General features: G+C 48.5%; 1 protein-coding gene across 1 annotated transcript in view; it reads right to left on the bottom strand.

Moving 5' to 3' along the window:
* The window catches only part of TNFRSF19 (TNF receptor superfamily member 19), a 66520-nt gene that overhangs the window by 26397 nt on the left and 25373 nt on the right, over positions 1–14750 (bottom strand). Inside the window, exons 4-5 of the mRNA XM_090258722.1 lie at positions 5242–5420; positions 735–820 (exon numbers count right to left, since the gene is read on the bottom strand). Of these exons, the coding sequence (XP_090114848.1) occupies positions 735–820; positions 5242–5420 (265 nt within the window). The remainder of the gene's footprint in view (positions 1–734; positions 821–5241; positions 5421–14750) is intronic.

Raw genomic sequence — 14750 nt, 5'->3', positions numbered from 1 at the left:
CCTGCTGATTTCTGTCCTGGCCCAATACCTCTGGGTGTTCATTGGCCAGGTCTGTACTTACGATTCCCACTCAAAAGCCATGCAGGTTCATAAAACTTGTAACAAATACCTTTTGAATCGAAGGGAAAGGTATACTCAAAAAGAGTGATGTTACTATAAACAGAAAAGGCACGGTTTTCTCCTTTACAGTTATATTCCTAGTACACAATGGGCGTCTCTTCTTATTTATTTGCTAAGTGAGGAAAATAAAGGAATGCATGAAGTGAGCTGAGAATCCGTTTAAGAATACCTTCATTGGGGCAGGCAATTCACAGAGAGGAATGTCTCCGGAACAGCAGAAAAGACACCACAGGACAGTGTCTGGGGACTAAGACAGGAAGCCCAGCAGTGCGTGGGGCCTGGCACCGAGACAGGACGCACGCACTAGGGTTTGGACCACCTGGTCCATCGGAGTTGCCTGAGCTGTATCTAGAATGAAAGCTAAGAGTTTAAATGCAGTAAGGTGGCCCCGCGGAATGTCTGTATTTCACTTTGAGGTTCAAATCAATGGGCCCCGTTTGCTGACTGAGGCGCAGAACAAAAGGGCTTTGTGTCCGGCGGGAAGCCTGATGAAAGAGGCCTGCTAGAAGCCCCACAGGGAGAGAGATTTCACTCCATTTGCCAGCTGGACAAAGGCTCTAACAAAATTAAAGGGCCCAGAGCCCTTCTGCGGTGCTTGTGCGGGGTTCACTCACAGTGTGGCTCGTAGGGGGGAGGAGGGTCTCCGCAGGGTACACACTCCATGTCTTGAAAACCAACAAGTTTTGTCTTCCTATAAAACCTAGGAGAAGAGGGAAAAAAATTCTTGTTAGCTCTTTCACCTAAACTCACAGGGGCAGTGAGCAGATTGCAGAAATGACCGGCAGTCTCCTTTACCAGTTCTAATGTTGAAACAGAAAGGTTATCAAAGTCTTAGCTTGGGTAGCATCTTAGAAGCCGGCCTTGGAAAGCCCCGGCGTGCAGTGCGTACTTAAGAAATACCGATTTCATTAACCCTAACTTTGTAGGTTTTATTCAGCCTCACTTTTTTTTATATGGGGGTGGCAGTGCTGGTGAGGGAATATGAAATCAATTTAAATGATAAACGCCCTATAAATACAGTGCTAGTTTTTAACATTTGACATTCAGAAACCAAAATAGTCAAGCAAACCATAAAAGTGATGGAAAGATGTGGGGAGGTGCTCATATAATTTTGATACGGGGACATCTGTCTAGTCAGGACAAGAGACCCAGGAGCCGGAATGGAAGAGAGGAACAGCTTTGAAAACACACACACACACACACGCAGAGAATATTAAAGACAACTGAAGAGCAAAAACAAAGCCTCGCCAACCTAGTTAATGGGCAAAAGAAAACAGAAAGATAGTTCTGATCACAGCATTTTCCGTAACGTAAGTCCACAGCATTAAACTTAAAAATCATTATGGCGAAAGGAAAAAAACAGGCAGAAAACATTAATTCCCCAAAGAATAACATTTCATAATTAAAACAAAACAGAATGATGCCATTCGATTTTTTTAATTTAACCTTAAATGTTTAACTTTCTTACTGATCAAGCAAATCTAAATTGCAATGAAGATATGCCATTTTTACTTAGAAAATGGAGAGAACGTATACATGAGCCATCTGTATTGTCAGTGGGAATATAAATTGCCCCCTGAAAGAGGACGATTTAGCAATATGTCATCAGAACTCACTAAAATAGTTTGTTTGCACCTTTGACCCAATAGTTTCATTTTTTGAAATGTATCCTAAAAAAGTAATCAGGTGGGTGAAAATGTATGTATAAGAATGCAATCACAGTATTGTTTGTAAAAGAAAACAAATTAGGCACCACCCCAACACGCAACAGTAGACATGATCAACGACAGCAGAGCCGAGGCGAAGAACACAAGGTGGTCTTCAGAAATGGTGATGCAGAGCTAGCGCACCTAATTTTTTTAACTCATAAAATATCATTAAGTGAAGAAAAAATAAAAGAAGTGTGAATGACATAATTCCATTTTGTACAAATACCCTTTGGTTTAGATTCTTTGGTATAGATTCTTCCAGATTATTTACCAGTGCAGCTCAAGACATTTATATGTATATATCTGCACTTAGAAAAATAGAAAAATGTTATATATCGAATATTAAAGTGATTATTTCTCGATGGTGAGAATTCAAACAATTTTCTTTCATATAGAAAACTTCCAGCTTCTTTTCTATGACAAAAATAGTGATATGGAGAATAAATTTACAGATTGGGTCTGTAGAGGACAGGTAGATGCAATTATTTTGTGAAATTGGATAAGGTAGTAACAACTCTGTATAATTTACGATTGAAGCAAAATTTGCATTTGAAACTAGGTAAGTTACCTCAAACGACCAATACCTTCCTTATTTGTTCAACGCTCGATTTTCATTAGACTATGAAAATGTTCACATGATTGTAATACAATGAGTTTCCACCAAATTTTAATTAAAGATATTTATTTTGGAATTTATAAAGTCAAAATCAAAGAACAAAGTTGGAGTATTCACGCTTCATGATATCAAAATATTACAAAGCTCTATTAATCAATGCTATGTGGTCCTGGCATAAAAAGACACGTGGAAACCAGTGAACAGGACAGAGAGCCCAGAAATAAACCCTTGTGGATACGGTCAAGTGACCTTTGACCAGGAAGCAGAGACCACTTCATGGGGCCAGGACAGCCTCGTCATCACATCGTGCTGAGAAACCAGACAGCCCAATGCCAAAGAATGACTTTGGCTCCTTAGCTTACACCGTATGCTAGGGTTAATTCAAAACCACTTCAGTGAAAGACCCAAAACTATAAAATTCCTGGAAGAAAACATAGAAGAGCTTAATGACATTGAATTTGGCAATAACTTATTGGACATGACACCAAAGGGCAATCAAAAGACATCTATGGAACAGGCAGCAAAAAAGAAAAGAGAAGAAGAAAGGAAGACAAGCTGGGGTCCATCAGACTTAATCCAAGGGCACCATCCGTGTCTGCTCACGCCCAAACTCTCGGAGTTGTGTACGTTAAATATGTACAGTTTTCACATGTCAGTCTTACCTTACTAAAGGGGCTAAAAGAAAACTAAGCCCTGCTAAAAATAGTTTGAAATTATAATAAAGTAATGATTTCTTCCGGATTAAAAATAGAAGATACAATCAACATGAAGGGCAACCTTCATGAAGGGTACGCAGTTTTAATTTGCATTTCCCTGATGGCTAATAACGTTGAGCGTTTTTTTCACGTGTTTATGGAGTGTTTGTATGTTTTCTCTGGAGAAATGTTGAATCAAATCCTTTAGCCATATTTTAATTGGGTTACTTGCCTTTTTATTACTGAGTTGTAAGAGTGCTTTATATATTCTAGGTAAGACAGTCCCTTATCATGTACACGATGTACAAATAAGTTCTCTAATTCTGTGGGTTGTCTTTTTGTTTTCTTAGTGGTATCCTTTAAAGCACAAAAGATTTTAATTTTATTACATCCAGTGCAGCTGTTTCCTATTTGGCTGCTTGGCTTTGGGCGTTAGAGGACTCCTTTGTGCACCTGTTCCAGGGTTGTCATTGCCTAAGGCCATGCGTGACCCTGGGGCTCTTTACTACCCGCTTTCGCATCCAGGCTTTCGCTCCCCCTCTGACCTCAACAAGAGCGCGGGAAGGATCACTGAGCCATTTGGTCAAAAGCGCCCTGGTCTTGTGGGCTGTTCTGGCCAAGTCCAGTGAGCGTCCCTCCTCTGCAGTGACCCTGGGCACAGAACGGATCGTGGCAGTAGACTCCAGACTGGGCCTCCACACTCCCCGCCTTCTGGCTAAGTGATCTCGCCTGAAAAACCTTCAACCTGGATAAGACTCTCTTTCTTCATTTTTAAGGCACTGTGAACATTGCAGAATAGAACTCATGCAAAGCACTCAGCCAAGTGCCTGGCGCATTATGAATAATAAGTGTTTGCTGCTCCTGGCCGCTGTTTGTGGCTGTTTTGTTTCTGCAACAAAGCCTGCTTTCCACCACTCCAGGAGCCCTGGCTTCTCTCTTCTGTGTTTGGCTGCTCACTCAGGCTGCGCCGTGTGCCCAGAAAGCACCCTGATGCTCTGCTCCATCTCTCTTCCTTTGGCCGCGGGCAGTAAGGCCTCTCACGGGGGACACACCGCCGCCCCAGCCTCCCGGAGTCCCACTCTTCCTACAGGGTCCGGCCCCCGACAGCCTGCCTCAGCCGGCCTGTCCATCCAATGCCCGCTGACCCAGGAACCCTTCAGGCTTTCAAGTTCCCCCGCCCGGGCTTTGCCTCTCCACCTGGCCCAGGTGCAGCCCCTTCCTTTCCGAGGCCCAGGGTCGTTTTCAATGCCACAGCGGAGGTTCTCACTCCTCACGCGCACTCGTGCCCTTCCACCCTCTCGGTCTCTAGTCCGCTCTTCCCTCCTCCCACAGACACCCTGGGCTCCTGACAGCTTCTTGAAAAACGCCAGGTTCATGCCACCTTGGAGCCTGTGTCCAGCCGTTGCCCGTGTCTACCGTGCTCTTCCCCACGCGGGGCTCGGGTGACTGCCTCCTGTCCGCCCGTCTTTGCTCAGATCGCTGCTTCCAGAAACACCTGCTCTCCGGTACAGAAGCTTGTCTATCCACTCCCTCGGGCGCGCCTCCGCGGCTCTAGGGCTTCCTGTTCCCACGAGAATCATCACCTTCTACCTTTCTGCGCAGTTTACTTCTTTGCTATTTACTGTTTAGATATTTCTAAAAACCTCATTAGGGTATAAGCCCCGCGTGAGGAGGGATCTGGCTCCCAACCTGAGCAATGCCTGGCTTTACCTAAAGCAGCGCCTTGTGGCTGCTGGACACACATCTGCTGAAACAGCTGAAGAGTCACGATTTGCTTTTCTCTGACCCCCAATGAGGATGAATCATAGGCTCACAGGCCACACGTGTTCCCTCTTTTATCCGTGCGCCCATGTATTTTTAGATTTATAGGAACGCTTTAGAATTCTGGGACGCCAACCCTTTGTTGGGAAGCTTATTCATCGAGTGTCCAGCCAGCGCCTGGCACGGCCCAGGGCACGGGCCCCGGGAGCCTCGTGGGGGCTGCCGAGGCTCCGGGCACTCAGGTTAACCGCAGCGCGCGCCCACATCTGGGGCGGGACAAGAAACGTGCGTGTCCCAGAATGATGGAGCAATGACGAGGGACAGAAACCCTCCGACCTACCCCGGCAAGCAGTCCCCGCAGACGGCGTCGCTGGTGGCGGAGCAGTTGGCCTTCTGGAAGCGGTTCACCGCCGCGCAGTCCAGGCACGGCTTGCACTTCTGAAAGCCCCAGACGTCCTTGAACCTGTGCGGCCGGCAGGTCACACACTGAGCGTCCTCCCCGTAGCCGAAGCCACATTCCTGCGGGGAGTAACAGGCCACAGACAGCGGTTCAGACACGGCACACGTGAAGAAGGCAGGGGCCGGGTGAGACGAAGACCTGCCCTAACGGCCACGGAGGGCCCACCTCCCGCGACAGAGGCCTCCCTCTCCGCAGCTGCCTGCCATCTCTCTCCCTGTGGCAAGTGTACTTAGTCATCCACTTTATTCAAGAAGCCGGGAGCGTCTGAATAACAAAGGGTCCCCACCGCGGCATTACGGCAGCTTAAGGCAGAACCATGGCTCTGTCCTCCTTTCTAATTAAGCCAGTCTTGTGAATGTTCAGAAACTGAAGCCGGGGAACTATTCGGACGAACGTCAGGGCATGTTCATTATTCAGTTACCAAGGCAGAAAGTAAGTGCTTTGATATCGACAGTGGTATTTTAGAAAAGGAGGATAACTCATAAGAAACTTCAGAAGCGTAGAGGCCTAGAGGTCTCCCCAGGAGAGAGCGCGCTGAAATGTTTGGCAGCTTCACAGACTCCGATCGTACGGAGGTTCTTACATATTTCTTCAAACACACACACACGCTACATCCTTGTTTGGATACAACTGCGGTACCAAAGGTCTTCAGCGCCTCCGGATGTGGGTGTCAGAACACAGCACTGTTTTCCAAGGATGGACACAACAAATGGGACTTGGACCCACGTTATGTTCCTTCCCACGAGTTCAGAACAAACTATGGCAGATCATATAATGTGATTATAATGCCACCATGAAAAGAACGAGGCAGATGTGTGTTCATGATTATTCAAAAAGTAAACCGTCATATCGAATTGGAAGTATGACCTCATTTCTTACAAAACACTGATAATGAGTACTAATACTTATTTGGTGCATACTCTATGCCAGGAACTTTATTTTTACTTCTTTATTTTTTAATCCTCACCCGAGGATATGTTCATTGACTTCAGAGAGAGAGGAAGGGAGAGAGAGAGAAGTATCAATCGGCTTCCTCTGGTACCCACCCTGACGGGGGATCAAAGCCACAACCTTTTGGTGCACAGGACGATGCTCCAACCAACTGAGCCACCTGGAGAGGGCCATGCCAGAAACTTCATACGTATTATCTCATTAATTCTTACTCTTCCCAATGAGCTAAACACTATCATCATTCCCATTTCATGGACGGACGTATGGAGCTTCCCAGAAGGTATGTACCTTACCCAAGGTGACATACTGAATAGCCCGTGTTCAAACCAGGAAATGAAGCTACACAGTTGAATTCCCGAGTCAGACTTTATACCCCCACACCGGAGGGTCTGTCGGGCACCCCACTGACATATGAATAGGAAGGTGTCTGAAGGATCACACTCCAAGCGTCAACACTGGCTGTCATACTCTGTGATGGTGTCTATGGAACGGGGGCCATTAAAAAATAGGCAGCTTAGGAGCGACAAGAAGAATGTGTATGCAGAGGGCAAGCCGAGCGAATCCACCAGCAAGGCTGGAGGGAGGGAGAGGCTCTGACAGAATAAGCCCCCCAGGGGCTCAGCAGCCCCCATCTGTAAGCTACAGGTGCTGGGGTGCAGCCCTAGCTGGCTCAACACCCCCGTTGTTAATAAAAGGTGCCTGTTTTAATTTCTTCATCCATATCTGTATACACAGTCAACTAAGCAATACTTGTTGGCCAAAAATTAAATAGAAACTAACACGACGTATTTCCTGTACTCAATAAACTACCCAATAAAGAACATTAATGATAGCACGTCCACGTAGGGAAGCTTGGACTGGAAGGGTCTCCCAGACAAGCTAAAACTCACCCAAGAAGGGAAGGAAGAGTAGAGGGAAGACGGAGTGGAAGGAGAAAGAGGCAGAAGAGAGGAGGGGCATCAGCTGGCAGCACGCGGCTGGCATTTGGTTCTTCCGGCCAGGTTGGCAGAGGAAGAGGAGTGTGTATTTTCCTACCCTGGAGCCAAAGACACTTGTGTTTGGCTGCCAATCCGGCCACTGGTCAGCTACGTTATTCTGGGAAACCTCTGGTCCTCAGTCTCTTTGTCGTGGAAAGGGGAGAATGCCTGCCCTGCAGAGCTGTTTGGGGGAATGAGCAGGAAAGTCTATTTAGCCTCCAAATTGTAAATGAACACAGAGGGAGGGCACTTTTGTCAAATAAATGATCCCTGTGGCTATAATCATCTTGGGTTTTCTACAACCTAATAAACCAACTTTCCCTATTCAGGTATGATCACTGATGAACAGGGACTCTTCGGAACCCTTTTTTTTTTTTTCTAGGTTACTTACAACATTACTTTCTAACTAAAACATTCTTACAGAAAAATATCTTTGTAGAACGAATCGCAATTACCTGCCTTTTAAAGAAGGGGACCTGAAATAGAATCTACTCTTGCCTGGTTGAGCCGATATTGCATTGCGTTCCAATACAACAAACCAGGGGCTCCCCCATGTGTGTGTGTGTGTGGGGGGCTGCACTGTTTAACACCCACGCCAGAGAGCCAACGGTCAGTTCTTTTTTGTCTCCGAGGGACTCCTGCCTCTCTCGCCATTCTTCAGAAACTAGATTAAATGACCCAAACAGAAATGAACTTGAAAAAATAGAAATGGGTGTTTTGATGCTCTCGTCTCTTTTGAAAAGGATCACAGGCTCTAGCACTGGGGAGATCTTTGTAGTTCTATTTGGACTGCTGACTTCATTCTAGAGCTGGCACAGAAGACAAGGACTGTTCTCACCCAGACATATTTGCCATAGATCATTTAGTGTCATTGACAAGTCACCATATTTTGTAGAAGGAGGATGTCATGAAAAAAACTGGGGGCCTATTCTACACCGGCCCACCATCATGTACAGAAAGGAAGGCTCCCTGTGTATCATAGTTGGCCTTCCCTGCCTGGGTGTCAGCTCACTGCTCCTGCGTAGAGTTTCTGTTTTAGTGACAACAGGGGTGATCTTTGTGGGACATTTAGCTGAGGGGTTGGGTTGAATAAGGCTTTGGACCCATTACTACCACAGATAAGGCCACAACGTACTGAGCATGTCCTATGAACTCTGTAGTCTCCTGGGAACTTTTACAGACATTGTTTGGGGAAATGTTATTTAAATACATTTTCTCTAAAGGATTTTCCAATTTAAAAAAGATATGAGAAAACCCAATTATTCTTAAGCTTTTAAAAATAATATAGCTTGCAGTCTAGGAGGGTCTGAGAAAGTGATGAAGTGACTGTTCTACATGTTAAATTAACCAGAAACTTTAAATTAATTGAAAATTCAGAGGAGCTGTTTCTGATAAATTAAATTACAGTCTAGCATGCAAGGCAGCAACCCACGTTAGAACCAACCGTCTGGTGTCTACAGCACTAGAGACACAGAGACACTGTCATTATTTGAAACTCAGGCTGTCCATTAAACAGGCTTTTGTATGTACTTCCAATCCGAGGTCAGGAATCCATGAATTTAGAAGGCTGTGCAGGGGTTCAAGGGTCAATGGCGAATTTTAAATTACCCTCCAATAGAAACATCTCCTTTGATGTTCGTTCTTCATTCAGTAAAATCCAGTGGCTAAAATGCGCTGAAACCTTCCCCATCAAGTTCAGTACCTCACTATGAAGAGGAAAAGGAAGGAGGCTAGAGACCATGGCTCTCCCCTTCTCTTTTTCACCTTTTATATCATAAAACCACTGTAACACACAAGATTTTTTTTTTTTTTTAAATAAAACAATACACCCTCCTTCCCATCCCTGGTCTGACTTCCCACTCCCTCGACACGGGCAGACACTGTGCCCAGCGGCTGGGGCTCCCCTGCCGGAAGCAGCCTGCGTGGGCACCGGCTCTACAGTCACAGCTCGCGTTATCCGCGCTCAGTGCCTCCGGGAGGGTCCCCAGACCCCCCGTGGAGAGAACACCCGTGGGGTGGCGGCCGCTTCCCTGGCTCTGCGGGTTGCCCAGGGCAACAGGTCTGGCGAATCGCGCCAGCAGGGCTCGCTGGCCCGACTGTGCGTTCGATGAAGGGGTATCGAATCTTTGGGGTTTTCTCTGCCATTACCTTTGAACAGAAAGGGGTCATTTCCGTCGGCCTATTACTCTCTGTGGCCAGCTGTCACAGCGCCCTTGGGAACGGAAGGGGAGGCGCGGGGGGCTTCTGGTGAGATTAAGCAGCTACTGAAGGGACGGGGGAGTATGCCAGCCACGTGCGTTCTGACGCTGGGCAGGCGCCTCTGGGCCACCTTCCTCCAGGCCCTGTTCTTGGGCTCAGTCCTTCGGGGCCCAGCTCTCTAGCAAGCCTGTCAGAGCGGTTTGGCTATTTAGAATCTACTCCCCACCCCCTCCTGCTTACCCTCAATGTCTGACCCACTTTCCTCACTTTCCCCCCAAGTGCTGCCTGATCCCCCGGCTTGCCTTCAGCGGTAGTCCTGCTAGGTCTGTTCAGCCCGAGTGCCCCTCACTCTGAGGCCGCTTCTCGGGAACGTTCCGTCCCCTGACCCTGACCCTGACCCCGCTCCTTGGTTACAGCCCCCCCGTGTCCGTGTTCGGTTCTGTATGAGCTCTCCTTCGCCCGTGGCAATGGTCTCTGAATAAAACGGGCTTTTATTGCTTTAACCTCTGTCCTGCTTTTTGACACTTTCCCGGTGGCCCTAGGGTTCCCCCTCCCATTGTTTCATTAGAGAGGGGCTCTGGGGGGTGGGGCGGTGTTTGGGCGGGGAGGATGAGGAGGGAAGGGAAGAGGAAGTCATCGTTGGTCTGGGCTTCAGAGAAAGAGGCGCGTGTTTTGTTGTCTGGGGGCGCGGGCTGCCCTTCCTACCCGGGGTAGGCACGCAGCCAGGCTGTGAAGGAGCCCACAATCTTGAGTCCTCAAACCAGCACCCAGTGCCTGGAGCGCTGGCGGGAACTGCCTTCCTGAGACCCTGAGGAAACCTTCTTACGAATAAACTTCAAAGTGAGAAAATAGATACATACATTTTTCTAAAATGCAATTTCGAAAAAATCTTTGCGGTAGGGTTTCCACTTCTGGAAATCACGCCGTAGCGAACGGCCCTTCGCCCTGGGCACCCCCTTTCCCCGCAGCCCCCCCGGCCCCTGCCGCGGCCAAGGAGCCTCGGCTGGATGGGGCTGAGTCAGGCCCGGAGCCTTCCCGGGGCCCCTCTGGGCGCTCCCTGGGAAAATCCAGTTTTGGCAAATACCTCACTGAGTCAGTTAACCAGAAGCCTCACCCTCAGCACAGGGTGGGGTGCCTCGTCCCCCACCGCCCCCAGGGGATGTCTGATCCCCGTGTGGGCTCGCCTTTAGCCAAAAGCCCCCTGACTCTGAGGTCCCCTCGCAGTATTTTCTGCCCCCCACTCCCGCCCACGTTTCTTGGCTGGAAATCCCCCTTGTCCCCGCCGTCCTCGCACTGGCACCAATTCTCTGTCCCTCCTGTGACCCCCCCCCCCCCCGCGCCGGTGCTCATACCCACTGCAACGGGCCTGAAACAAGCCCCCCAACCACGTCCACCAGGTGTCATTGAACTGGTCTTCCCTGGTCGCACACAACAGGCTGGTGGGAATGTGCCCGAAGGACTGACTGCGTGGACCTTGTTCACGGCAGTATTTCCCGAAGTCGCTATTTTTATTTTATTCCAGGGAGCAAAGCCCTGGGAGGTCCACGGCGATGTCTCCCGCTTGGTCAGGTCCTCCTGGGCTGGAGGGGTCTGTGTGGGGTGGGGGTGAGCAGCTTTCCTCAGGGCGGTTCAAGGCAAGAGAGGGCCGCTTCCCCCCTGCCCCCGATTGGTGGCAGCGGTGGCTCTTGTCACCCGGCCCCATATTTTAAGCGACATTGGGTGGCTTTGCAGCAGCAAAGCAACTAAGTAAACAGTCCTCAAATCACCCTTTCCCTCTGCGAACCCAGCATGGAAGAGAAACGTGCATGGATCCCACACCCACACCTACACGTCCGAGGGGCGGTCAGTCCTGCGGCTGCAGGCCCCTCGCAGATGGTCAATCGTCCAGGAAACACGGGCTGGGGCCGCGGGGGGTGCGGAAGCCCTCGCTCCTTGTACAGCCCGTAAGTCACTAACTTGGGTTCTTTGAATTTGCAAAGTTCAAGTCTGGACAGAGGAGAAGTTACTTGTGGAGAAAATCCAGGGCACACACGCATGGAAGTGACAAATTAAGACTTACATGGCTGGTGTTTAGAAATCAGCTTTTTCAATGCCCTTCCGTAAAACAACACCAAAGACATATTTCCCCCAACTTTCAGTTTATGAAAAATCTTCAGCTGGGTTTTTTAAAGAAAAAAAACTACAAGCTAGAGCGTGTTAATATCTGCCAAACTTCACAGGGCTCGATTAGGTATAATTAAACATAAATAAAGCGAGCAGCACTGTAATTAAGTGGCAAAAAATGAAGCTTTTTTTTTTTTTTTAATGCTTGCAAATCGCGTTAATTTTCGTGTGGGACTTTCTTCAGAGGGACGAAAACAGTTTTCCAAAGAGTGGGTGTCTTTAACGATATGAAGCCAGACAGGCCTGCGTGTGGAGGGAAGTATGCCGCTGTGTACAAGAATTAATTTTCTCACATTAACTAAAGTCACCCCAATAATTGGTTAGAAAAGCTGACTTTGAAACTCATGCCAGAGACTTGAAGTCTGTTTCAAGTGGTTCATGCAAAAACGCGTTTCCTGATTCACTGCTGGGAGGCACTCATCTGAAAAGCACATTCTTGGCACGCGCGCTGCGTGGGGTGGGGGGCCGCTGGGCCAAGTTCAGATGGTGAGAAGTAAGACCTAACGTGGTCACTCGGGGAAAACAGAGCTCTTCCTCTCTCCCGGGCCCCGCGGGCTTTATCCTCTGAGCCGGGGGCTGGCCGCGTCACCCCGGGCCGCCACGCGCCCCCACGCGCGGGGCTCCGCACCCAGCATGCGCTTCCGATGGAGCCACGCAAACCACATTCTGTAGCGTTCGTCTCAGGAGTGGGAAAAGGACGTTATCAGTTCTCTTCCTCGTAAGCTTTCAAACGCGAGGCCCCGAGGTGGAAAGGGAGAAACTGACTAGGGCCCCGTGGGTAAAATCCTCAAAATAGACTCCAGGGGGCTCCACGGCCGGTCGCGGGTTTTCCCAAAGATGCCAGAAAACTGCTCATGAGGCTGAGTTCCTGACAGCAACCTGCAGGGGAGGAAACGGAGCTTGGGGCTTTCGGGGAGGAAGCTGGGAACCGGGAGAGCGAATGAGGGGACCCTGCTCGGGGTGGCACCTGGTAGAGGGGCCCCGGGGTGCGCTCCCACTGGGCGAGACCAGACAGGAGCTGCGGGCGAAGAGACCCAGGTGGGCGTCGGGGAGCCGGCGTCCAGGACGAGGGCGGACCGAGGACGGGGGCCCAGCACCCCACGTGCGCTGGGCCAACACGACGTGGACAGCTGTCCGGTTCTGAAGCTGGTCCTCGGCCCAGATGCCGGGGGGGTGTCCCCCGCTCCCAAGCTGCCCTTCCCAGAAGCACAACAGCCCTCGCTTCAGGGGGCGGGGCTTAAGCTCAAGGAATTAAAAGGAAACGAAGTGACCAGCCCAGTTCCTCGATGACACCGGCCATTTCAATCTACCTTGAACAGGGACTGGAACAATAATATATATTATTATATTTAGTGTTCCAAATAAAAAGGAATTATTTATCAATGTAGTCATCTGACCACTAATAAAAAATTGAGTCTTCGTCAAAAGGCTACATTTTCTCTTGACTTGTACAGCAGGAAGTGATAATTAACCACTTAAATATGTTTATTAATGTATCTGATTGTAATATATTCAAAACTTACTTTTCTTTCCTATGAAAGATATATGTTATTGCTAAAAACTTAATAAAGGCAGCCCGAAAAGAAGCAGCTGAAAATTTATGAGCAGACAGTTTAGAAATTTTAGGCCTCAAAGTCATTGCTCATAAATACTCCAGCTCTCTGCCTTGATTAGTTAACTGGGAAATAAAAATATATTTATACTTCCACGGGCGGGTCCCTTTTCCTCTCTTACGGTTTGCGTCTTAGACCATGGGCAAGGCTCAGTACTTGCTTGTATTTGCTAAGGGCTAAGACCAGGATAAAAGACTTGGTGGAATACGTTATCTAGAGCACACAGATGTGTTAACTCTCCTATGACGAGGTTGACTTGTCAAGCCCCCCAGCCCCCCTGCCAAAACTCTCTGGGGTTGACCGATTCTCTCACTTCTTTAGCAAAGCGACGCTCTGTGTCTGCTGGCAGCTGGGGACTCTGTGCAGAGGGCAAGGATGCCAGCTGAGTGAGCAGGTCACCCGTGCTCCACACGTCACCTCGGAGCCCACGGGGACACAGTGGACATTGCAGCAGTGTGCACCCAACCTTGACCTTGACACTCCATTATTTCCATGACAACATGACCTTTACTTTTATTCTTTCTCACTCAGTGTGTCCTGGTCTCTTCTTTACATGAAGAAAGTGATAATAAATATAAAAATGAAAATTCATAAATAAAATAAGTACATAAAGAAGAATTCTCTGAACTGCTTCCCTCTGACTGCTCCCAGTGGAATGAGGTTGGACAGCTAGTTCGATGCTCAGGGAAAGCGGCTACCTAGAGAGAAATATTCCTTCCGGATGTCCGAGGAACACTGTGAAATACGGAAACTGCTATCAGATAATTTCAGAAGCCAGATTTTTTTAAATTAAAAAATACATATTAGAGCTGATAGTACCTTCATCCTCTGGTTTGATTCCCCAGAAATTATTTGAAGGTTATAGTCTCTGGGTTCAAAGGATGAAGGTTGGGAGCAACTTCTTAGAAATGATTTACTCATCATGGCCTCTGGAAAGTTTCGTTTAGATTTTCACAGAGATTGGGGAAAGGGACTTTGGAGGGCTAGAAACATCACGGTCTGTTTTCCTCCTGGGCATGACCGCATTCCTAACTACTGCGCTCACTGATCCTAGATATGCAGATCCTCTTACACAGCCAAACCCTAGTCTAGAAACGCAGGTCCCTGCCATCCACAGAGCCACACACCCAGCGGAGAGGCTACCGTTAACTACACATCACACAGGGTTCTGAGGCCAGCCAGTGTCCACGCCAAGGGACCGCCCAGGGCGCTGAAAGCCACCACGGATATGGTCCAACGGCCAGGGAGCGGTCCAAGGCAGGAATCACCTGAGGAATGCAGAAATCTTAGTTTCCTGCTGTGTGTAGATCACCGATCAAAAACCTGTGACAAGAATGACGAGCCTCAACTCTAAATGATGGCCGTCTGCGGGGGCAAAGGACTTCTCTTTCAAAAGTCACTTTAAATAGAAGGAAGAAGCCTTTGTTCCTTGTCTCACTTTAAAGACTTTGATGCTTTATTTAGAACAAAAATGGCACCTCAGTTC

This window comes from Furipterus horrens, unplaced genomic scaffold, assembly GCF_987537825.1.
Source record: "Furipterus horrens unplaced genomic scaffold, mFurHor1.1.pri manual_scaffold_12, whole genome shotgun sequence".
NCBI classification, from domain to species: Eukaryota; Metazoa; Chordata; class Mammalia; order Chiroptera; family Furipteridae; genus Furipterus; species Furipterus horrens.
The sequence above is the reverse complement of the archived record's forward strand: the minus strand, read 5'-3'. Positions and strand labels throughout refer to the sequence as shown.